The sequence below is a fragment of the Moschus berezovskii genome, chromosome 1, assembly GCF_049115385.1.
Source record: "Moschus berezovskii isolate FMDL1 chromosome 1, NW_MosBer_1.0, whole genome shotgun sequence".
Taxonomy (NCBI): domain Eukaryota; kingdom Metazoa; phylum Chordata; class Mammalia; order Artiodactyla; family Moschidae; genus Moschus; species Moschus berezovskii.
In genome coordinates, this window is record NC_142460.1 from 142,506,728 (window position 1) to 142,532,111 (window position 25,384).

General features: G+C 41.9%; 1 protein-coding gene across 5 annotated transcripts in view; it reads right to left on the minus strand.

Moving 5' to 3' along the window:
- Positions 1 to 24,849, minus strand: part of HPS3 (HPS3 biogenesis of lysosomal organelles complex 2 subunit 1) — a 43,971-nt gene extending 19,122 nt beyond the window's left edge. For 3 of the 5 annotated variants that reach the window (XR_008683937.2, XR_008683938.2, XM_088839967.1), the window contains exons 1-8: positions 24,501 to 24,849; positions 14,638 to 15,129; positions 13,693 to 13,864; positions 13,371 to 13,456; positions 9,801 to 9,993; positions 6,933 to 7,014; positions 4,373 to 4,527; positions 2,801 to 2,909 (exon numbers count right to left, since the gene is read on the minus strand). Coding sequence is in view for 2 of the 5 variants with exons in the window: in XM_088839967.1 (XP_088696093.1) it covers positions 2,801 to 2,909; positions 4,373 to 4,527; positions 6,933 to 7,014; positions 9,801 to 9,993; positions 13,371 to 13,456; positions 13,693 to 13,864; positions 14,638 to 15,129; positions 24,501 to 24,717 (1,506 nt within the window). In the remaining 3 variants the exon portion in view is untranslated. The remainder of the gene's footprint in view (positions 1 to 2,800; positions 2,910 to 4,372; positions 4,528 to 6,932; positions 7,015 to 9,800; positions 9,994 to 13,370; positions 13,457 to 13,692; positions 13,865 to 14,637; positions 15,130 to 24,500) is intronic. The other 2 variants (XR_008683936.2, XM_055412052.2) reach the window with 2 other exon arrangements.
- Between the last annotated feature and the right edge of the window lie 535 nt (positions 24,850 to 25,384).

The window sequence follows — 25,384 nt, forward strand, 5'->3', positions numbered from 1 at the left end:
TGGGCCAGAGGATGGGAGAAATGCTACTAGGCCACTACTGAATCAATCAACAAAAATGGAATATGAACCAAAGACTAGATAAAGTATTGTGTCATTGTTAAATTTACTGAAACACATGTGTGTGCTATAACTGTATAAGTAAGTATCTAAATTCTTAGGAAACATGCATTGAAATATTTAGGGGCATTGGGCTAGGATGTATGCAATATATGTTCCAATGGATCAGAATGCAGGCATTTTTGTGCATTTAGAAAGTACAAGAGTGCAAAAAAGGAGAGAGAGGCTTCAGAATGAAGTTGAACATCTCTTTCCAGTGACTGGTTTCCAGAAGCTCATTGAAGTGGATGATGAACAAAAATTTCGTACCTTCTATGAGAAGCTTATGGCCACAGAAGTTGCTGCTGAGGCTCTGGGTGAAGAATGAAAGGGCTATGTGGTCCCAGTCAGTGCTGGGAACGATAAACAGGGTTTCCCCATGAAGCAAGGTGTCTTGACCCATGGCCGAGTCTGCCTGCTACTGAGTAAGGGACATTTTTGTTACAGACCAAGGAGGACGGGAGAAAGAGCAAATCTGATGGGGTTGCACGGTGGATGCCAACCTGAGTGTTCTCAATTAGGTCACTGTGAAAAAAGGGGAAAAGGATATTCTTGAACTCTCTGATACTACTGTGCCTCATCGCCTGGGGACCAAAAGAGCTAGAAGAACTCAAAAACTTTTCAGTCTCTTATGGCAGAAAGTGAAGAGAAACTAAAAAGACTCTTGATGAAAGTGAAAGAGGAGAGTGAAAAAGTTGGTGAAGCTCAACATTCAGAAAACTAAGATCATGGCATCTGGTCCCATCACTTCATGGGAAATAGATGGGGAAACAGTGTCAGACTTATTTTTGGGGGGCTCCAAAATCACTGCGGATGCTGATTGCAGCCATGAAATTAAAAGACGCTTACTCCTTGGAAGAAAGGTTATGACCAACCTAGACAGCATATTAAAAAGCAGAGATATTACTTTGCCAACCAAGGTCCGTCTAGTCAAGGCTATGGTTTTTCCCGTGGTCATGTATGGATGTGAGAGTTGGACTGTGAAGAAAGCTGATCACCGAAGAATTGATGCTTTTGAACTGTGGTGTTGGAAAAGACTCTTGAGAGTCCCTTGGACTGCAAGGAGATCCAACCAGGCCATTCTGAAGGAGAGCAATCCTGGGTGTTCATTGGAAGGACTGATGCTAAAGCTGAAGCTCCAATACTTTGGCCACCTCATGCAAAGAGTTGACTCACTGGAAAAGACTCTGATGCTGGGAGGGATTGGGGGCAGGAGGAGAAAGGGACGACAGAGAATGAGATGGCTGGATGGCATCACCGACTCGATGGACATGAGTTTGAGTGAACTCCGGGAGTTGGTGATGGACAGGGAGGCCTGGCGTGCTGTGATTCATGGGGTCACAGAGAGTCGGACACGACTGAGGGAATGAACTGAACTGAACTGAAGAAAATGAAGTCCGCCAGTATGTTGTAAGAAAGCCCCTACACAAAGAAGGTAAGGAATCTAGGACCAGAGCACTCAAGATTTATTGTCCTGTTCCTCCATGTGTTCTGCAGCACAAATGTGGATGTGGTGCTCCAAAGAAACAGTGTACTAAGAAATACAAAGAAGAGGCTGCAGAATATCCTAAGCTTTTGGCCAAGAGAATGAAGGAAACCAAAGAAAAACACCAGCAACAGATTGTCAGAGACAGAGGCTGGGCTTCCCGGGTGGCTCAGTGGAAAAGAATCCACTTGCCAACACAGGAGACATGGGTTCGATCCCTGATCCTGGAAGATCCCTACATGCTGTAGGACAACAAAGTCTGTGTACCACAACTACTGAGCCTGTGCTCTTGAGCCCATGTTCCGCAACTACTGAGGCCTGCATGCCCTAGAGCCCGTGCTCCACAACAAGAGAAGCCACCGCAATGAGAAGCCCTTGCACCCCAACTAGAGAGCAGCCCCTGCTCACTGCAACTAGAGAAAAGCCCCCACAGCATCAAAGACCCAGTACAGCCAAAAAAATAAATAAATAAATAAAAATATTTGAAAAGAGAGAGAAAAAGAGATGGAGGCTGTCCTCTCTGAGAACCTTTACTTCTGAGTCTGAATCCAGTCAAAAATGAGATGTTCTAAGAGTCACAAATAAATAAGATCAGACATCAAAAACAAAAAAAGAGAGAGAGAGAGACAGAAGCATAGGGGGTATAATGTTGACTATGTTGACTACGGATAAATCTATGTGGGGAATATACTGATTTTATTTGTACTATTCTTATTCTTGCAACTTTTCTGTAGATTTGAAATAATTTCAAAATAGATTATAAAAATCATCAGGGATAAGTCGACAGCTGTCACTCTTAGAAAAGGAATAAAGGTACCCACAGGACAATACTACAAGTGCTGTGGTGCGCTAGGAACATCTGTTAATATTTCAAGGTGTGAGACACGGACATATGATCTGAGGTTTCTTTCCACTCCATTTCATGATTCTCTTGCCAGGGTTCAGAGTAAAGGTCGAAGGCTATTTATGTTTAGACTGGCTAATCAATTCCCATAGGAGAGTGGGTATGAATAAGGGAGTCTTATTTTAGTGATGGGAATTTCTCTTAGATCCTCAAACGTCACAAGCTGTGAAAACAAGAAGGTGAAGATATATAGTCCTCTGTAAGAGCCTTGAAACTGGCTGGTTGTGGCATTCTGAATGTATGATACTTAGAATCAATTTCTAGTGATCAATTAGACTCTAAATTTCTACAAATAAGAAGTCTGAAAGGAGTACCATTTCTTTGTACAGTTGGACTGGTGAGATCGTATTCACAATATACAAATTCCACCCAGCTTCAGCTACAGGAGGTGTTTTGGGATTAACACTGGTACCTTTTCTAGAACTAAAAGCAAAACGAAGGGTAAGAATTGTAAGACAAGACATATTATTAATAAACGGCAATTTTAAATGGTAAATACCAGACACCTAAAATATTGTAACTATGATACCATTTTCATTTAGTCTTTTCTTTGGTGATTTAACTACACAGTAGATTTTTAGAGAATATTAGTGTACAACACTGTGCAGGCCTAACAGCAGTTAACGTACTACACTCTTGTGGACTGGTCAACCAATCACTTCCCATTCATTCCACAAGTATTCTTAAATGGGCAATAAGCTCAAAGAACAGGCAAGACCTCTCAAAAAGAACAGAGACTTGGCTGTGAAAATCCCTGCGATTCAGCTCTCTCCAGCATGTGGCCTTCATGAGGCCAGAGCCGCTGGGAAAATGTAAAACACAGAACTGTAAATCAACTTAAGGCACTATCTTATTTCCTGCTTTCACTGTACGAAGCATTTTCTGCTGTATGCAGTCTTTTTTTAAAACACAAAGTTTTGGCCAAATGAATTGTCAAATAAATTAAATTTTTTAAACCATTTTAAAAAATATAATACTTTTAAGACATCAAATGTATAAGATGACAAGTTATTTTTCCTCTTGCCAGAAAGCTTTTAGGATCAATCAATTTTAGACCACTTTGTGCACACTCTAAGTGACCAGTTACCCATGGCAACCTGGTTACTCCTGTTGGTGGAACAAAGCACAGACACAAATAATTCAAAAATGCAAAAACTAAAGTGTCTGACTTGAAATACACTTTATGTTCCTCGCCTCCTGCCCCCAACAGATTTCTCTCCTACCTAAATTTTCCACAGAGCAATGTTCAAATTAGATTGCATTCCCTACCACTAAGTTCACAGTATAGGACACATCAACTAGAAGCATAACCACTTTGGAATTAACCATTTATCCCAAACAATGTGAAAGCAGAAAACTGAAGTTAGAATTAACCTGAGATTAGAAGAATGCACTTTTAAGGTAGATTAACATATAATTTATACATCACAAAAGTGCTTTCAGGTAAGAAATGCATTAGTTAATTTCTTTTCAAGTTGAAATACCAGAAAAAAAAGCTTTGGATAAAAATATAGCCACTGAAAGGTCAGGAAGAAAAATAATAAAGAGCCTTGTAGTTTGGATTAGCCTAAGAGGCTCGATCTCGCTCATTAACTACACAGAAAAACATGTCCTTTAAATTCTTATTATACAATACCATAGATTTTTACTGCAACCGTTTTATAATTTCTTTTCTTCTAAAAGCTCACAGTCAATTACAAAGGATATTATACAGAACATTAAAACCTTCTTTTCTTACTCTGGAAAAAGAACACCTAGAAAACCCATCTGATCATTCAAATTTTTTATTTAAAAAAAGATTAGTGAAGATGTACACAAAATATACCAGTAACACAATTCATTCCAGAAAGTTAGGCAAGGATGTCTGGGGTGATGGGCATGCTTACAGAAACCTCTTGGGTGACTCTCTTCTCTCCGTAATGGTTTCAGGGTCTGCCTTGGTCAGAAGTACAACATGGTTTTTAAAGTGACAGATGGCTTTCAAGCCTATGAAAAGCTGTATTCTTAAAGCACAGACATCCATACTGATAGGTGGGCAAGCCTAATAAGGAAAAATTCACAAATTTAGCCAAGGAATGAAGTGCACGAACTTCAAAAACTTCAAAAATCAATCTATTGGATACAATCTCTCCTTTCCTGTCTCTCCCCGATACTCAAATAATCCAAATTCCTATTCTTATCAGAGCAAGAGGTTATCTTATCTAAACTATATAACTGACTATCTCATTCATGTGTCCGCCAAAGAGCTCCACAGTATGTGTTGACACTGACTTGATGAAAGCAGAGAGCCTCCAGGAGCCCTGCCCTGAGTTGGTTACTGACACCCAGGGAATTCCCCACTAACAGTGGGCTGGCTCAGGTGGTACCTTCAAATGGGCTTTTAGTCAAAATCAGACACTATAAAAGGGCATTCTATTGCTCGTAAAATATATAAAAAGGTTTATTAGTGGATGGGTGTGTTTAAATGAGGGCACATTCAGATGGTCGCTGTTAGCTCTGCAGGTATGAACACCGCCTGGAATGGCTAACAGGCTGGAGGTTTGCCAGGCAAACTGGAGGAGACCCTGGACCAGCAGACAGGCTCCTGTCCTTGTAAGGAAACATTTACCCAAGCAGAATGGCTAAGAAGCTAACTGAGGAGCTCTTTCAGGGACTCACAAAATGAGGCTACCAGGTCTCCCTGGCTCCTCCATTAATGGTGTTTTGATTCCAAAGTCATCTTCCTTGTCCCTTTTGTACAAAGTGCATGGGAATAACCCTCCACCTATTTTTGTCATTCCTATGAATAGTTAAGGTGGCCTTGGTGATGCTGAGCCAGAGTTTCAGGGGAAAGGGAAATAAAGATAGCGTGCATTATGGCCCTCTCTCTGAGGCTGTGAAACCTTTCTCAGAGACCACAGCTTCCAAAGCCTGAGTCAGCAAGGGAGCAAAATGATGGTGTGCTCGTTCAGGGGCATCTAGGATTCCAGGGTGGTGGAACTGCAGGGAAGGGGAAGCCAGGGGGTGTGGCCATCACTGTCCTTCCCTCTGCCACCTTCAGGGACTAGCCTCAGGGGCAGCATCCTCTACGAGCTGCCCATCTGCCCTCCTTTCTCCCTTTCTCTCCTCCGTGTTTCTTCCCTCTGGTTTCATGAAACTACGAGAAGGCCTGGAACTGAGATTTATTTTCAAATGCAGATTGATGCTGCCTCAGTGTGTTATGTACCCCTCACTCCACCATCACTACCTGCACAAGCCTCGGTCTTCCTGAGGTTTAAAACAAAACACAAGGCAAGATAGGGTGGAGAGAGAGGAAGCAAGAGACGAAGAGTCTGTCACCTTGCCATGGGTACTAGGGACATAACCATTATTTTTAAAATAATCTCTTGAAAAGGCTATGTGTATCTTAAACACAGACAGAAGGGCATGGGAAAGCTGTGATTCTGGTTTCCCAAGAGGCTGAAGGTAGGCAGTAAGCCTGTCAGCGGCATAAAGTGACAGGCAGCCCGCAGAAGAAGAGAGAACTTGGATGTGATTTCCAGAAAAAGGCAGCACACAATTTGGGTGACAGTGATAGTGGAAAAGTGTCTCAGACACATTAAGCACTATACCATCATCACTGGACATTCCTTTTTCCAGAAAAAGGTGTTCTGGGTGCCAGATGGACAATAATGTGTGAACACAGGCCATCATGATTTGGGGGTGATTCATGGGGTCGCAAAGAGCTGGACATGACTGAGCACCTGAACTGAAATGAAGCATGGATATGCATAACAAATACCCATCTCAGAGGTGAAAATGCACATGATGAACATGACGCAAATCATCAGTGTATTTCTGAGAACAGAAATTCAAGGTCACAAAATAGAGAATTGCATCATAAAATTGCCTATTTGGTGGTCAAAAGCTTTTCAGAGACTAAGCAGATTACTTCTCACTAAAAACGAGGTTACTGATCTAGAATACCAATTAACACTAGATCAAAACTATGGAAATACAGAACACTTGTTGAAGGCTTTGTAAAATGACAAAAGAATTATCAGTATATCCGATAATGGTATAAATAAATTATCTGAATGCACTGCATTCACTTCTGTGCTCTTGGATATACAGATTTCTGAACTGTTTCAATAGCTCTATACAACTGCCACCAACACTTCTGATCAAAATGAATAAAACTGTAGTATACTATAGTTGTGATGTGCCCTCTCTGAAGTTACACTATACATATTCTTTACCAAATTTTAAAAACATGCATTATATCTAAATTCTGAATGACATGTTTTCAAAGTAATCTTAAAAATGACCATCTAAACCACAAACTGCAAAATGCTTACCATTTTACATCCCAAAGCTCTAACTGAACAAACAAGACTTTAATGCCCGCCCAGCTTAGACGCAAAGAGCGTAAATTTGCAAGCACTCAGGTTTGATCTTTAGGTTGCACTGTCATTAGCCAGCTCTGACCTTCAGGGTGGTGTCCACATACGGGTCTTCCTCCCTCGCGGCCGCCGCGCTGCACCGCACTGTGTAACACTGCAGGTTGTTACTAAGGAAGAGGAGAAAGGCCACTGAGCAAAGCAGAGGCCAGGAACCAACATGCCCACTGCTGGGAGGATGCCACAGGAGCACAGAGCAACGAGGAGGATGGGGGAACTCCCCAGTACTCATCAAACGCTGACAAGTTAGGCTGCTTCTGAACAAGGAGATTACCTCCGAAATCCTATGAAATGCTTTTTTAAACACATAACTGGTCCCCACTGCACCCCCACCAAATTACAATCTCTGGGGGCTGAATCTGTGTTGTGCTTAGTCACTCAGTCACACACACTCTTTGTGACCCCATGGACTGTATAAGCCCACTAGGCTCCTCTGTCCATGGAATTCTCCAGACAAGAATACTGGAGTGGGTTGCCATGCCCTCCTCCAAGGGATCTTCCCAACCCAGGTCTCCCGCTCTATAAGTGGATTCCTTTCTGTCTGAGCCACCAAGGAAGCCCACGGGGGCTGAATCTAGACATGTATATTTCTACAAAGCTCCTGGTGTGACACACACTCTTAGTTAAGAACCATGGATCTGGGTCAATACCCTTATTTTATTTACAAAATGATGGCTCGGGGACCTGCCCAAAGTTCAGACAGGTGACTATCAAAGCCAAGGTTAGAACCCAAGTTTCCCGATTATTATTATCTCAGGATGAAATGGAGCCTGGGTTGTGCTGGGCAACACACTTAGATTAGGCAAACTCTCTGAAGGAATCTTCAGAATCATGTAGTCCAGCAGCTTGTTTTTAAAGACTAGAACCTGCAAAGTACATGGTTGGTCCAAGTCCTCTTTGGAGAATGGAATCGAATCAGACCCAGGTCTCCTCATTCTTCACACTCCTCTTTTCACAACTCCAGGCTACATTCTGCACAGCAAAGCAAACTGGAGACTTCACAGTAAGTGCCTGTGTCCAAAAACCTTGATAGGTTTCCTTCTAATATTTCCTAAACACCTCAAACTCCAATATCTAAACCAAACTTTTCTTTTGCCCCACACCACACCAGTCTCTACTGTTTCAGAAAAGCAGGCTCGGAATTTCCCTGGGTAGCCAGTGATTAACACTTCCACCTTTCAATGCAGGGGGTGCAGGTTCGATCCCTGGTCAGGGAGCTAAGATCTCACAAGCCAAAAACACCAAAACAGAAACAGAAACAATACTGTAACAAATTCAATAAAGACTTTAAAAATGATCCCCCCTCCCCCCAAAAAAAATGTCTAAAAAAAAAAAAATGCAGACTCAAAACTGATGGGTTTTCTCATGTCTCCTCCATCCCCAGTATCCCATCAGACATCAAGTCCTGTAATTCTCTCCTCTCTGCGCTTCCTTTTCACTGCTACTGCTCTGCCCAAATACAATCCCTCATTATCCTCACTGAACTATCCCAATAGCTCATTAGTATGTTCACGCCATCCTCCACTGTGGCCACCATCCATTTTCCTTAACTAATGCTCTATTCACATCCTTTTCTTTGATCAAAATCTAAAAAATTCCTTAACTTCCAAAGCCCCAAGTTCCCTCTCAGGCACTGTTTTCCCCACTTTTCTTTGTTTCAGCAACTTTACATTTAAAGGACATTACTACACAACCCTTTGGAAACTGAAAAGACCAGAGACCTCTACACTGTTCCCTATGCCAGAGAGTAGGAAGAGAGGGGAGCACCCCCACTGGAACTGGGTGTCAGAATCTTCAGGTGGGTCCTGTGCTGTGGGAAATACACCACAGCACCTGCTGGAGAGTCTGATATTACCACTCAATTGGGAAAAAACAAAAAAAAAGCACTGTCCTATACAATTACTTATCAGAAACTCCAACAAACCTGGACATAGCTTTGCTTGTAGCTTCCCCTCTATCTGGAATGCCCTTCACTTTCAGTCTCTGTCAAATCTAACTAGCTTTCGGGCCTCACTTTCAACACAGAAAGCTTGTCCGTGTGACTTGGCCGGAAGTAATTTCCCTCTTCCCATAGCCTACGCGACTTTCACGTAGTCCTCAGACATTTTTCACAAATCTCCTAGTGTTTGTGCCCCTTGTACGCGTCTCTCATCCTCTCTTACGCTGCTGTTTGCATAAAGCAGAGGCTGTGCCTTATTCATGGTTGGTTGGCCGGAGGGCTCAATGCAGTGCCTTGTCTAGAACCTGAACTCAAAAAAACAGGAAATAAAACCACAGCATTACTAGCTGCTGAGATAAAAGGAAATGAGATTAAATTCAGGAACCCAGTTTATATGTCAGCTTACTAGGAGGATAAGGCAACTCAGAAGACACCCACCACCGATTAGCCACATGACCCTGACCAACCCCAACCTCTGGACTCTCTCCCCATATACAATACTCAGAGGGTAGAATCAGGCACGCTTTCTGGACCCTTTACAGTCCTAAACCATATCAATGAACTCAACTCACACAGAAAAGATATGACAGCAGTGAAAAAAAAAAAATTTAGGAAATCTAAAACTGAAGAGATGCCCTGACTGTTGTCAAGAGACCCCACTGACTTTTCATTAGAATTCTCTATGAACATCTTTCCTCATGAAGAACCTTACCCGTTCTTAGAAAGAGCCCCATCCAGTTTAAGAAAACAAAACAAAGGCAAAACCAGAATTTAAATCTCTGATGTTGAGAAGGCAATTATGAGCCATGATTTAAAAAAAAAAAAACCCAGGTGTATATCATTAATTTACAGTGCTATCCACTGGTTCACATAATTTTCATTTAAAGATTTAGAAAGCACCTCAAGAATTTACAGAGAAATAAGTGACTCAAAAGCCAGCAAAGGACTGGAACATACCTTGTGATGACATGCAGAAACTGTGGGGTAAGTACCGCCTGCTGAGATTTCTCGGGATACTGGTAAACTGACATTAATTCAACAGATTTGACAATCATGTACAGGTAGCCCACATGAGGTAATGAGAAAAAGCAAAAGAGACTCAGCAACACTTTTTCCTGAGATGAATTTTTTCTATCAGAAGTAAGAGACCCTGCATGTAAAAAAAAAACAATAAACAAATCATGAAACCAGTAAATAACAGGAACCAATATTTTTAATTTTCTGTGCAAAAACATCTATAAACAGATAACCAAAGAGTTGCTTAGGTGCTTATATAAGAATGCCAGTAAAAAAATGAAAAAAGAGTGATATAATTAGAATATCACCATTTTGAAAACCCTAATAAATTAACAGATCTAGGTAATCATCATCAATAGTTGTTTAACATCACAAAAAAGAGCCAACCTGATACAATGTACTTCCAAAAGAACTCAAGACTATTTGCACTACCAAGAAAAAAACAAAAATGGTCATCACCATCATCTAATCAAGACTTAGACCAGCACTGTCAATAGAAATAAAATGTGAGCCATATATGTGATGCAAAGTGTTCTAGTAATTTCTCTTTAAAAAATAAAAACAGGCAAGATTTTTTAAATATATTAACCCAACATATCCAAAATTTTATAGTTTTGATATATAATCAATAAAAAGTTAAAGAGACAGTTTATATTCTTGTTGTACTGTCTTTAAGACCTAGTGTGAATTTTACACTTAAAGCATATCTTAATTTAGACTAGTCACACTTCAAGGTGCTCAATAGCAACATTGACAAATGGATACCATACTGAACAGTACAGTTTTAGATCACAGGGAAATATAGGGGATACAGGAACATGCTAAATGACACTGTGGGGAGTCAGTCAGCAAAATTCAGACTGTGGGAAATTCTGTACTAATAGTCCAGTTTCCTGCTAACTAAACCGCAAAGAGAAAAGAGAGGGGAAGTCAGAGAATATATAGCAGAAAGACATAAAAGACACAGGAGCCAATTGCAGGTATAGAACCTTACTTGGAATCTGATAAATTGCAGAAAAAAATATTTAGACAATCAGGGAAATTTGAGTAACCGATGGGTATTGGATGATATCAAGTCATTTCTTAAAAATGTGAAATGACATTTGGGGTTTTTGTTTAAATAAAAGAACCCCTTTCCTTTAGAAACATATGCTGAAATATTTATAAATGAAAAGGTATAAAATCTGGGATTTGCATCAAAACAATCTGGCACAGGGCAGGGGGTGATTACAAGGCAACACTGTTGAAGCTGTGTGATGGGAATCTCAGGGGTCACTGTACTATTTTTCTATATCTGTGTGCCTGAAACTTTTCATAATCAAAGTTTTTTAAAAAAATATATAGCTCTGATTGATGCCCTTCAAGGACACATTAATAATAGAAGAATGTATAAAAGAGGTAACTAATGAAAACCTACAAAAAAAAAAGAAAATCCAATTACTACACTCTCCACAATTGGCCTAAAACAACTAATCCAGTTTCTACTTCCTATTCTTTCCTACACACATCTGTGCTCTCATCATACAGAGGGCTGCTTGCTTATCTCCAAACATACATGATGACCTTTCACCTTGCACATGCTGGTTTTCCTGAGGTAGTATCTTCCCAGAATCTCCAATTTCTAAAAAAAAAATTTTTTTTTATCTTCTAAAAATTTTACTCGTCCATCAGGGCCCAGCTCACACAGGCCCTGCCCAAGCCCTCATCTGTCCACTAAGTAAACATCCATCAGGAACCTACAACATGCCATTGTTCTGGCTTCCGGGGATACCACAGTGCACAAGACAGAGTAACTGCATTCATTCTAGTGAGGGGGACTGGGGTGGAGAATAAACTCTGCAGTGTGCAGGGAGGGAACAGTTAAAACTGAGAAGTCTGGGAAGTCCTCTGCGGCAAGGTGATACCGGAGCTGTGAGCTGAAGACACTAGTTTCGCAAGCTCTGAGGGAAGTACTATGTGCTGAGCAGTGGAAGAGTAAACAACAGATCTTAGACGAGAGTGAGCTTAGTGTAACCTAGCAGCAGAGAAAAGCCACGTGGATGGAGAAATGTACGAGGGTGAGCAGGACAAAGAGCTCAGAGTCAGGGTAATGCAGGCCATGGAAAGGATTCGGGTTTTTGTTCCAGGTGCTGCAGGAAACCCCTGGATAAGAGCCAACCCTCGAAGGCGGCTGTGGGCCCTCTGGTCTCCTGCTTGTGTCACACCTCCCTCTCCCTGGCTTCTTTCAGTACCTCAAGCAAAGACTCTCCATTGGCCACAACCAAACCTGTCCACCCATCAGCCCCATTCATTCTACAGATCCTCTCTCTCGGGAAGCCTTCCCTGACCCCCAGTGAGCTCAGGATCCTTTGCTATACATGCTCAAGGCAGGATTCTTTTCTCAGAGCACTCCTATCAGTGTGTAATTGTATACTCCTTCAAATGTTCATTCCACTCATGCCTGCTTCCCCCCACAAGACAATAAGCTCCATGAGTGCAAGTACTTTGCCTACTTTTGCTCATTACAGGAGCCCTAGTATTCAGCACAAGACCCAACATAGTAGGTACTCAATACATGTTCACTACAAGAAAGAAAACAAATAAATGTATAAGTTTAATCAGAGTAATATTTATACTTTTCCCTAGCCAACACCTAAACATGTGAAGCAGGCCAGCACTAAGTACAGAATTCAATAATGATTCTTAATCTAGGTTGCCCATTATATTTCTGGGGAGGTTTTAAAAAATACTGATTCCCTTGGACTTTCCTGGTGGTCCAGTGGTTAAGACTCTGTGCTTCCACTGCAGGGGGCACAGGTTCGATCCCTAGTCAGGGAACTAAGATCCCACATGCCATGCAGCGGGATTTAAAATTTAATTTTAAACTATCTTTTAAAAATTAAAAAAAAAAATACTGATGTTCAGGCATTAGTTTGACCAATTAAGTCAGAATCTCCAGCATGGGGAGTTCCCTGGCCATCCAGTGGTTAAGACTCTATGCTCCCAGGGAAGGGGGCATGGATTTGATCTCTGATTGGGGAACTAAGATTCCCATATGCTGCAAAGCATGGGTCTGAAAAAAAAAGACTCTCCAGTATGTTGAGACTGGGCATCAGTGTTTTAAAAAGCATCCAAGTAAGGCCAATGTGCAGTGAGGCTGAAAACCACTGCTCTTAAGTGAACTTCCATCCAGCCCACATTTTCCCATCTGGCTCACAAGGCCATCATTAGCAGCTCTGCCAAATGATCCAACTGGAACCCAGATGAACCTCAGCTGTAATAGGGCCCTGATTTTCTTTTGGGGGCCTACTGACCATTTCAAGAAGAGAAATGGATTTTGTCAGTCATTTCCTCTCCATGGCTTCTCCTAGCAGACCTGATTTCCGTTCTGTGGACTCAACGGTTATTTGCTAAGGAATCTGTCTAAGGCCATAGGGAAACTCAGAAAAACCTAACCAATTACTCACATCAGACTCCCCACTCCGCCCAGTGCCTTTCCAGCTCACTGCACTGCAGCACTCTCATACTTACCTGTTTGGTAAATGGGTAGAAGCTGAAGTGAATGCAGCCTGACGTCATCAGACAAGAGACAGGAAGAAATATCAGGGGCGAAGCGTCTGTGAATTTAAAGAGAGACAGAGGAGAGGAGATCTAATTTCCCCTGCGTTAAGCAGGTAAATATATATTAACTGCTGGTGAACAAAAAGTTGCTGCTGCTAAGTCACTTCAGTCGTGTCCGACTCTGTGTGACCCCATAGACGGAAGCCCACCAGGCTCCCCCATCCCTGGGATTCTCCAGGCAAGAACACTGGAGTGGGTTGCCATTTCCTTCTCCAAAAAAGTTATCTAGTACCTATAGAACAGGTGCTGAACGTGGAAATACTTTATTTTTTCATCGGCTAATCCCGTTGACTCCAATGTAACAGATATTCCCGACTGTTTGCTGTTTTCACCAAGAAGTTCCATGGGCTTTTGGCAGATAACAAAATCGTCTGACTCAAGCTGTGAAGTTTCATTACTGATGCCTTAAAAAATAAAATTGAAGAAAATTATGTAGTAACTCCAAGTAATTTTCGAATGCCAATTAGATTTCACCACATCCCCCCACCGATTAAATATAGTATTTATACACGCACATCCCATGTATTTATAAGGTGCTATGGTTTTGAAATGTCTTAGCACTTGCTCATTCCTTCCTCATAACTGACAAAGTAAAACGGGACATGATCATCATCCCCCTTAACACATAAGGAAACAGAAACTCAGAGATGGTATTCCTAACCCAAGGTCATTCGACTAGTAAATATGAGAACTAGAACTAGAAACTGCTCCTCTAGCAGTAGATGTTTCATTATTTTTAATGACAAATATATGTTGAAACACATTTATATGCTATAGAATACATCACATGCTTCAGGATAAGATATGGACAGCCAGATCATAAACCCAAGTCCCATGTATTACGAACATCTATGTGTGCGAAAGTCGCTCAGTTGTGTCCAACTCTTTGCGACCCCATGGACTACAGCCTTCCACACTCCTCTGTCCATGAATTCTCCAGGCCAGAATACTGGATCAGATTGCCATTTCCTTCTCCAGGGTTCTTCCCAACCCAGGTATTGAACCCAAGTCACCCACATTGCAGGTGGATTCTTAACTGTCTGAGCCATCAGGGAAGCAACCACATCATAAATAATGTGGCATGGCAATATACACACTAGAGCCTTTCAGAGATTGCCAGAAATAAGGGTTTTGCTCTATACCCCAAACAAGAGAGTAAGCTAAATTCATTATTTACCTTCTGCCTGATTCATGGGATTGGTGGTCTTACGTGGATGGTGGTTAACACTCTCTCTGTTTTTGGGGTCTGACTCCAGTTTTACGATTAAGACTTCTAACTCTGACATGACAGCGACATATCCAACACAAAAAGAAATTTCAGCAGGGGTGATGTTATCGATGTGGATAACTAAAGAACGTTCAAAGTCCAAAATTGAGAATTCTTCATTAATGATCTGATACTTCAAACTAAATAAGACTAAATTACTGGTGCAGCCAACAAGAAGGTCTCCTCTCACAGGGCAGCAGGAAATGCACAGGGGGGCTTCAGAAAGCGGCATTTCCACAATAGACATCTGGTCTCTGAAGGTTTCGCTGAAGGGTGCCTCCATGTCATGTCCGACCATCCGGATACACACTCGGGAGTTTTCGGTCCTTTTACTCCTCCAGTTCACATAAGCACGCAGGAATGTAGCTTTGTTCTTCTCTTCAATTGCTACTAAATAATCCCCTAAGAAGGAAATAAGATTACACTTAGAATTTCTAATTAATAACCACAACTAACCTTGCATCATGAAAAGGAACTAAAACAGAACCCTAATGTGAATGGTTGAATTAAAGATTGACTAGAACACAAAGCTCAACATTTTGGCCACTTGATGTGAAGGGCCAACTCACTGAAAAAGACCCTGATGCTGGGAAAGACTGAGGAGCAGGAGGAGAAGGGGGTGACTGAGGATGAGATAGTTGGATGGCATCATTGATTCGATGGACATGACTTTGAGCAAACTCCGGGCGATGGTGAAGGACAGGGAAGCCTGGCGTGCTGCAGTCCATGGAGTTGCAGAGTCAGACACAATTTGGTGACTGAACAACAAGAGAACAGAACTCTAGGTAACAGGATCTTAGATGTATTTTTAACTGACAAGAGCATTTACTTAGGTTCTGAAATACAATCTCACCCCATTTTAACGTCTTCTTATTTAGTTGCTAAGTTGTGCCCAACTCCTTTGCAACCCCACAGACTGTACCCCACTAGGCTCCTCTGTCCATGGGATTTCCCAGGCAAGAATACTAGAGTGGGTTGCCATTTTCTTCTCCAGGGGATCTTCCCCATCCAGCTATCGAATCTATGTCTCCTGCATTGCAGGGGATTTCTTTACCACTGAGCCACCTGGGAAGCAGTTAATATCTTAAGACGACCTATTAAATATTTATGTAGCTTACAGAGAAATTCTATGATTTATTTCTATGATAGCTCTACAAGTTATTGTAGCTCTGAATTTACAGCTCTAACAAAGCTTTCCTGAAAGAGTTTGATATTAGAGTGATGCTAAAATTAGGTATAAGGAACTCTGAAGAGATCAGTGGAATATATACTGCTACCTCTCCCATCCCCACAAGTCATATTTTCATGTCAACTCTGAGAAATAGCATAAAGCCCACATATCAAGTAAAATTCCAATCCAAGCCAGTTTTCCCTTAATTGTTGATTTTCTTGGATTTTCTAAATTACAAAGTAATTTTGGAATTGTTGTTTGTTGTGAGAAGTCAAAGTGATGAAGAGATACAAAATGAAAAGCAGAATGATCTCTCCCCTGCAGTCCAATCCATGAGGAGCCAGTGTTAATACACACAGCTTGGTATGTGTCCTTCTAAACCTTTCTTTCATAGAAACATAGATCACAGAGTGGTAGTCTGTCATTCTTGCTTTTAACTAAATGGAATCACATTAAATATAATTAATAATCTGCAACTTAAAAAAAAAATTACCTCAAGAGGGCGGGGATATATGTATAATTATGACTGATTTGTATTGTTATATGGCAGAAAGCAACACAACATTGTAAAAATTTTAAAAATAAAATTAAAAATATTTTAAATTACCAATTTATTACCAAGATTTCCACTATATTTTTCCCTCCAGGGTAGATACATGTATATCTAACGTCCTTTTCAATATCTGCAAAATAGCCTGTATATACCTGTGTCATAATTTATTCAGCAGTCCCCCTACTGATATACTACATTTAAGTACTGGGTTGACCAAAAACTTTGTTCGGGTTTTTCTATACCATCTTACAGAAAAACCCGAACTATCCTTTTGGCCAACCCCAAATTTCCAGCTTTTTTGTTTTTGCCACTATAGTTTATGCTGCAATAAATAGGCCTATACCTACATATTTACTTGAAAGTAAAAGTGAAAGTCGCTCAGTCATGTCCAGCTCTTTGCGACCCCACGGACTAAACTATAAAGTCCATGGAATTCTCTAGGCCAGAATACTGGAGCAGGTAGCCTTTCCCTTCTCCAGGGGATCTTCCCAACCCAGGTCTCCCGCATTGCAGGCGGATTTTTTACCAGCTGAGCCACAAGGGAAGCCCAAGAATACTGGAGTGTTAATTCCAATGGTGTAGATTTTCAAAAGTAAGACAATCAGCCAAAGGGCCAGTACATTTTTAAATTTAACAGATGTTGCCAGATTACAATCACAATTACATACTACAGATTCAAATTGCCACCAGCACTGTTTAAACAGGTCCGTTCCCCCACATCCTTACGAGCAATGACTCATTATGATGGAGGAAACAGAGACTCTCATGGATACAAACATCATTTATATTTTCCAGACCCCTTATAAAGCTGTTATATGTTTACGCAGCCATGTACAGTTTCTCTTCTACAAGTTATCCACTTATTTTTTATTATTATTATATTGGTTTTTCTTATCAAGGAATAGCAGCTCTCTGGATAAAAAGGATATTAATCCTTTGCTGGCCATGAAAAGCAAATCACTTTTGGTAGTCTGTAGTTTGACTTTTGACTTTGCTATGGTTTGACTTTGTATGACATCTTTTCCCATATGGAACCAGATATGTATCTTTTCCGTCTTGGCTTCTGTGTTTCCTGACTTGTTTAAACAGTCTCTTGTGTCTGTCAAATTACATAAACAAACTACATATTCTATTATGGGGGGGGATTAAATTTTTAATCTTTAGAACTTTCTGGGTCGGAGGGGAGAAGTCAAGGTTCTTTCAAATAGAGAACTCACTAAATGCTAGACTTTATTATGTAAACAAGCCATTCTCCAATGAACTGACATTGAAATGCTGTGGTTAGCACAACTGCTTCCCACATACAGATGCAGCAAGCAAGCGGGGGCAGCCCTTTTCTGAAGACACTCAGTGGGCTGGCCAGACCCCCTCGCCTCTGGACTGAGCCAGGCTTCAAGACAGGCAAACCTTCTCCTGATGCTCGTTCCTTTGATGCCACAGACGTAAATCCTGCATCTGTTTTTTCCCCAGAGATCCTGGTTGTTGTTTAGTCACTAAGTCGTGTCCGACCCTTTTGAGATCCCGTGGACAGTAGTCCACCATGCTCCTCTGTCCATGGGATTTCTCCAGGCAAGAATACTGGAGTGGGTCGCCATTTTCTTCTTCAAGAAATCTAGGTGGAATACCTAACTGTACCCTGTGGGTTCCACACTTTGGCTCACTCTGTTCCAGAGAAGGTCTGATGGAGTTGAGAGCAGAAGATACCATGTGGCCTCCATCTTCCTTAAACTCTCTCAGTAAATACATTAAACAAAAAATTTTTTATTCTGGTAAAATAAACATAACATAAAATTTACCACTTTCACTATTTTTAAGTGTACAATTCATGGCATTAGATACAGTCACATTGTTATGCAGCCATGACCACCATCTTGAAAACTTTTTTATCTTCCCCCAAACTCTGAGTCCACCAACAATAACTCCCCATTCCCACCCTCTGTACATATATGTCTTTTACTATTTACATAATACAATAAAGCATCAATGGTGAAGCGCATGGGTTATGTGCAAATACATAAATATGAACTATTTGTACATGTCTGCAGATCTAACTCAGAACTAAAGTACATAAAATTGAACGGAAAACAAATTAAATGTGTGTAGAGTAAAAGTGAAAACCAGGACTGAACATCAGAACATCACAAGTAGTGCCTCCTGAACACAGAGTCTGGCAACCACCATTCCACTTCTGTCTCTATGAATTTGACTACTCTATGGTTTTTCCAGTGGTCATGAATGGATGTGAGAGTTGGACTGTGAAGAAAGCTGATCACTGAAGAATTGATGCTTTTGAACTGTGGTGTTGGAGAAGACTCTTGAGAGTCCCTTGGACTGCAAGGAGATCCAACCAGTCCATTCTAAAGGAGAGCAATCCTGGGTGTTCATTGGAAGGACTGATGCTAAAGCTGAAACTCCAAAACTTTGGCCACCTCATGCAAAGAGTTGACTCACTGGAAAAGTCTCTGATGCTGGGAAGGATTGGGGGCGGGAGGAGAAGGGGACGACAGAGAATGAGATGGCTGGATGGCATCACCGACTCGATGGACATGAGTTTGAGTGAACTCCAGGAGTTGGTGATGGACAGGGAGGCCTGGCGTGCTGTGATTCATGGGGTCACAAAGAGTAGGACATGACTGAGCGACTGAACTGAACTGAAGGTACCTCATAAGTAGAATCATACAATATTTGTCCTTTTGTGTCAGGTTTATTTCACTTAGTGTAGAGTCGGACACGACTGAGCGACTGAACTGAACTGAACTGAAATGTCTTCAAAGTTCATTTGTGTCGTACACATATCAGAATTTCATCCCTTTTTAAGGCTGTATGGATACACTGCATTCTGTTTATCTGTCGATGAATACTTGGGCTGCTTCCACATCTTGGCTCTGAAAAATGCTACGTATACTGGTGTACAAAAGTGTGCACATGCCCCTGCTTTCAGTTAATCTGTCTGTATAACCAGAAGTGAAACTTCTGGAGAAGGGAATGTCTACCCACTCCAGTATTCTGGCCTTGAGAATTCCATGGACCGAGGAGCCTGGCAGGCTATAGTCCATGGGGTTGCCAAGAGTCCGACACAACTGAGCGACTTTCACATGTGGAAATTCTATGAAATTTTTCAGGAACCATCACATTGTTTTCTACAGCTGCTAAGCTGCTAAGTTACTTCAGTCGTGTCCAACTCTGTGTGACCCCATAGATGGAAGCCCACCAGGCTCCCCCTTCCCTGGGATTCTCCAGGCAAGAACACTGGAGTGGGTTGCCATTTCCTTCTCCAGTTTTCTACAGCAGCTCTATCATTTTACTCTTCCACCAGCAATGTACAAAAGTTCCAATTTCTCCACATCCTCATCTACACTTATTATTTCTATTTGTTTTGATAATGACCATCCTCAGTTCAGTTCAGTTGCTCAGTCGTGTCTGACTCTCCGCAACCCCATGAATCACAGCACGCCAGGCCTCCCTATCCATCACCAACTCCCGGAGTTCACTCAAACTCATGTCCACAGAGTCGGTGATGCCATCCAGCCATCTCATTCTCTGTCGTCCCCTTCTCCTCCCGCCCCCAACATTTCCCAGCATCAGAGTCTTTTCCAGTGAGTCAACTCGTCGCATGAGGTGGCCAAAGTATTGCAGTTTCAGCTTTAGCATCAGTCCTTCCAATGAACACCCAGGACTGATCTCCCTTAGAATGGACTGGTTGGATCTCCTTGTGGTACAAGGGACTCTAAAGGGTCTTCTCCAACACCACAGTTCAAAAGCATCAATTCTTCGGCGATCAGCTTTCTTCACAGTCCAACTTTCGCATCCATACATGACCACGGGAAAAACCATAGCCTTGACTAGACGGACCTTTGTTGGCAAAGTAATGTCTCTGCTTTTAAATATACTATCAAGGTTGGTCATAACTTCCCTTCCAAGTAGTAAGCGTCTTTTAATTTCATGACTGCAATCAAATGGGTATGAAATGGTATCTCTTCGTGGTTTTGATTTTTGTTTCCATGATGATTAGTGATGTTGAGCATCTTGTCCTGTGCTTGTTGGCAACTTAGATAAATATCTATTCAAACTCTTTGCCAGTTTTCAAACTGGGTTGTTTCGTTGTTTGCTGAGTTATAAGAGTTCTTCTGAATACTAATCCCTTACTGGGTATACGCTTTGCAAACATTTTTTCCCTTTTCTGTAGACTGCTTTTTCAAATCAGTTGATAGTGTCCTTTGATGCACAAAATTTTTTAATTTTGATGACAGCCAATTTTTCCATTTTTTTCTTTGTTGTCAGTGCTTTGGTGTCATATTCAAGTTACTAGTTACTTAATGAACTTTAAAACTAAGAACATTTGTTTAGTTATAATAAAAGGTTTTACACATTCTATTTTTAGAAAAATAAGCATTTTTTCATACATCTACAAATATATGCCTATTACTGGTAAAGTCTATATTATCAACTTTTTATATGTAATTTGCAAACTATAGGTAGTACCTATGTTGTCTTATGTTCTCAGATTAATAACTTGTTTTATAAACAATGAACTAGAACTTGCTAAGTGTGTCTTCCTGATAAGCCTTATAAACAGACCTTTAGAGTTCTCTAAGTTAATCCTCACAGCCCTTTAAGGCAAGATCCCCTTCTCCATTTTATAGATCAGGAACTTGAAACTCAAATAAGCTAAGTGAAGTAAAGTCGCTCAGTTGTGTCTGACTCTTTGCGACCCCATGGACTATATAGTCCATGGAATTCTCCAGGCCAGAATACTGGAATGGGTAGCCTTCCCTTTCTCCAGGGGATCTTCCCAACCCAGGGATCAAACCCAGGTCTCCCACATTGCAAGCAGATTCTTTACCAGCTGAGCCACAGGGGAAGCCCTCAAATAAGTATCTTGCTCAGGCAACACAGCCAACAAATGATGGCACTTGGGCTTAAATCTGGATCTGGTTAGTTCCAAAGTCAATGGTCATTCCATGCATCTCTCAAAATGTTAGAAAGGAGATATAAGTCTAGGGGATTCTAGCCCTTCATAAGAGAAAGGAATTAAACTTTTCAAAGCATTATGTGCTTAGGGCTTTATTTTACATATTTTATGACATCTTCTGTCTTTATTAAGTAAATTTAAAAATCATTATTCTATTTATTCGCAAGCTGAGAGTCATTGATTTAAAAAAAAAAGTAACCTTTTCCTTTTATGCAGCAAGATCATAACCCTGATTAACACTAATCTGTAAACTAAAAGGCTACACGCCTATGACAAAATAATTATCAGAAGGCAGAAATAATATACGATGAATCAAAATATGTTTTATGACTTAAAAAGTTGAGGGAGGGTAGGGCTTTGTTGTTCTGTCACTAAGTCCTGTCTGGTCCAACCCTTTGCAGTTCCATGGACTGTAGCATGCCAAGCTTCCCTGTCCTTCAATATCTTCCGGAATTTGCTCAAACTCAGGTCCATGGAATCAGTGATGCTATCTAACCATCTCCATCCATGGTAGGGCCTAAGGGGAGATAACAGATGTTCCTAGGGCTCTTTCATGCACTTGTGCTATGTGGTCTTGTCCTCTCTGTCCCACACCTCCAGACATCCCATAAACAAGTGTCCAGCACCAGACGTCCCTACACAGCACTCAACTCTGGCCACAGAGATCTTTCTTCCTTGAGAGCAATGAGTTCCCAAATCTCTTCTTTCTCCCTTCACACACAAAACCTAAAATAATTTCAATTACTGATGATGTAGGGGCCCATCCTTCAAAATTTCAACCTACATTCTACCACCTCCAATCTTTATGAAAGGAGCCTGGCATCCTGCTAATTAGAGACAAAAAGAAACTGAAAATGTTTTCTTCTTGTGTAAGAAATCTGCAAAGCATTTATAGTGAATAGAAATTGCTGATCTAAGATTCACTTTCTTTTTGACGGGGTGAGAGTAGGGGAGACACTGGGCTTAGAGCAGGAATCCCCAAGTCCAACCCAGTGTTAGTGGGAGGAAAGAGGCCAAAAGGAAAAAGCTGAAATGTGTAAGAGGAGTTATCTGGATATCAGCATATCTAGCAGTCCTCTACCTACAATTTGGAAGAAGCTGCACCCAAGCATTAAGTTCAAGCTGAAAGTTACCCTTGAGCTATCTGACTTATGCTAACACCATACCACATGACTCCCGAAATTTTTTAAGACAGTCAGCGGAATTACAAAAAGATCTTTGTTAACTTCAAGGCATCAGTACCAGCATGCTACTCACTGCCTACATCAGTCAATACGGTTCTAGGTCAGTGATTCTCAATCCTAACTAAACAGGAGACTCACTCAATGCTGGGCCACACCCCAGGAAACTATTACTGTTTCTCTGAGGTCCAGGAATCTTTTTAAGCTACCCTAGGTTATTCTTAAACACCAGTAGCGGCATCAAAGGATTCTCCAGAATCACCACTACTGACAGGCAAGAAAGCTAGAGGTTCACACAGTGCCGGTTACTTACAATTCTACATTAAATGGAAGAACGGGGCCAATCATGTAAACAGTGGTTATCTGCCCCCAACCAGCACACACACACATACTAATGTTGAAACTGGTGAGCTTGCCACTCAATAGAGCTCTTGAAGGTAAGAATTCATAGGTCTAAAAAGGAGGTGGGGAAAACTACTAATATTGTGAAATGATTAGGAGAGCAATATCACTAAAAATACCAAAATCAAAACCTTCTGCTGACAGAGAATTTACAGATCTAATAAGCGTTTTTCAAACTGGTCTGTAGACCTGAAGGCCCCTATTGATATCTAAACTATTCAAAAAGAAAAAGTAGTAACAATATAATAAGTTGCTCATAAAGCAAAGGCATCCAAAGTTTGGAACTAGGTGTTTTTATGTAAATAATGACAGTAAATAAAAGGGCTTTTCATTTTTTTTTAACATGTAGCTTTACTTGACAAAATGAACACTCAGATACCGCATATGGTAGCCCTGCAGTTTTTTTGCTGACCCACAAAATTCCAAGGTCTGGAAATCACTGATCTAGTTTTCCACTTTCTTTTTTTTTTTTTTAACACAAACGGAGACCCAAAAGTTTCTATAAACTCACACATAGTCAGCTGCGGACAGAGTAGAGTTTAGACAGCTCTACAATCCTCCAGGTTCATGCTCCTCACTTTATTAGTAAATACCTCAGTCACAGGCTTTTCCATCTTAAATACTGCAATTTACACCCTTATTGAAAAGCAGAATTCAAATTTTAAGTGTATTATTAGACAGTTAAAAGAATCCTATGGTGAATTCTTCTGTAAACTGAAGTACCTATTTCGACCTATTTGCATCTTTTGTCCAGTGGGGGGGAGGGCTTGCCCTTGGCATGCAGGATCTTAGTTCCCAACCAGGGATCACTCCACGCCTCCTGCAGTGGAAGTAAAGAATCTTAACCACTGGACCACCAGGAAAGTCCCAAAGCCCCTATTTTTAAATATTGGATATTTCTAAAATAGGGATATGCCCACTCAGTATCCCCTTGGTACTGCTTCACATTTCCAGTGAAAAAGGAGTGGTGGATGCTACTTTTCTGGGGGGGGAAAGGGGCCTAAGACCCGAGTTCTACTTACAGATTTAAAAATCAGCAGGTCATGTGGGCTTTCAAAAATCGACAGGAAATAGATAAAGGACTGGCCATGAGTTGGCATAATTGTTGAAGATGGGATTAAGCGGGGGTTCAGGATACCATTCTCCCTACTTTGGGATGTATTTGTTTTCTATAATAAAAGAGTCTTACTTGGTTTGTTTTGGTTTCAAGTGTCCGAGTTGAGTAGAATCCAGTCACCCAACCAAGGGCCTTTCCAGCGACGACACCAGAAGAGCAAAAACAACCAGCATTGACCCGGCCCACCAGAGGCCTGCTCTCACCTGTGGTTGCCAGGACAACTGCACAGCTCTCACATTCCTTTAGCCCCCGGACAGGGCGAGACCATCCCACAAGCAGGAAGTCCTTCCCTACCCAGAGCTGCTGGCGTCACTCGGTCATCTAAGAAGGAGGCCCCAACGCGGGGTCGAGTCGCCCCTTCCCCCGCCACGACTTACCGGCCTCACTGTAGGCCAGGCGCAGCACCCTGCCCAGCGTGGAGAAGACGCACCTCGGCTGGCACAGCTCCTGGCCGACCACGGTGAACGCCTCCACCTTGCAGCCAGCCGCCACGAACAGCGTATCGCGTCCCCCGCCGCAGAAGCGCTCGGGCTCCAGCTTGCAGGGCACCACCTGCTGCGAGCCAAACGGGTGCAGGTTGTATAACTGCACCATCCTGGCGACCGGCTGCGGGCCGCCGGGCGGCGCCTGCTCCAGCCAGCCAGCCCCGCCGGGCACCGGGAGACCCCGCGCGGTCCGTGGAGGCTGGACCACTTCCGCGAGCGACTGCACGAGCCCAGTCACGTGAGCGCCAGGCAGCCCAGCCTGCGGCGCCGATTCTTAAAGAGGCAGCGACACCGTGAGGGTGGAGCCGGAGGTGAGGCCGCGCCCGCCCGCAGCCGCGGCTCCCCGGACCTCGGCCCGCGCCTCCGCGCCCAAGAGTTAGCGGGCACGGGAACCAGTATGTCTTTCCCTTCCTGTTTTCATGATCTCGCTTTCATCTCGCTTTGGGCCAGGCGAGATGTTTAGGCCCTTGATGCCATTTAAATACTTGATCATCTGTTGTACCCTTTTCTACTTGCTGCAGCCTGTGAGCTTCTGGAGAACAGGGCTGCAAAAACTGAAGTGGAGTGCACACAGCTCAGCTTCGGGCTAAACAGAAGAGTTGCTCAGAAGCACTGGACATTTCAGAATGGTTTAGTTGGAAAGAGGAACTCCTAGAATGTGCTTGGCAAAATAAATAAATATTTGCTGAAGAAGTGTGGATATCATCTAATGAACTCAAAATATTTGAAAAAGACTAGTTTGAGCCCAAAGGATAGAAGGACTAAGGATGGAATCC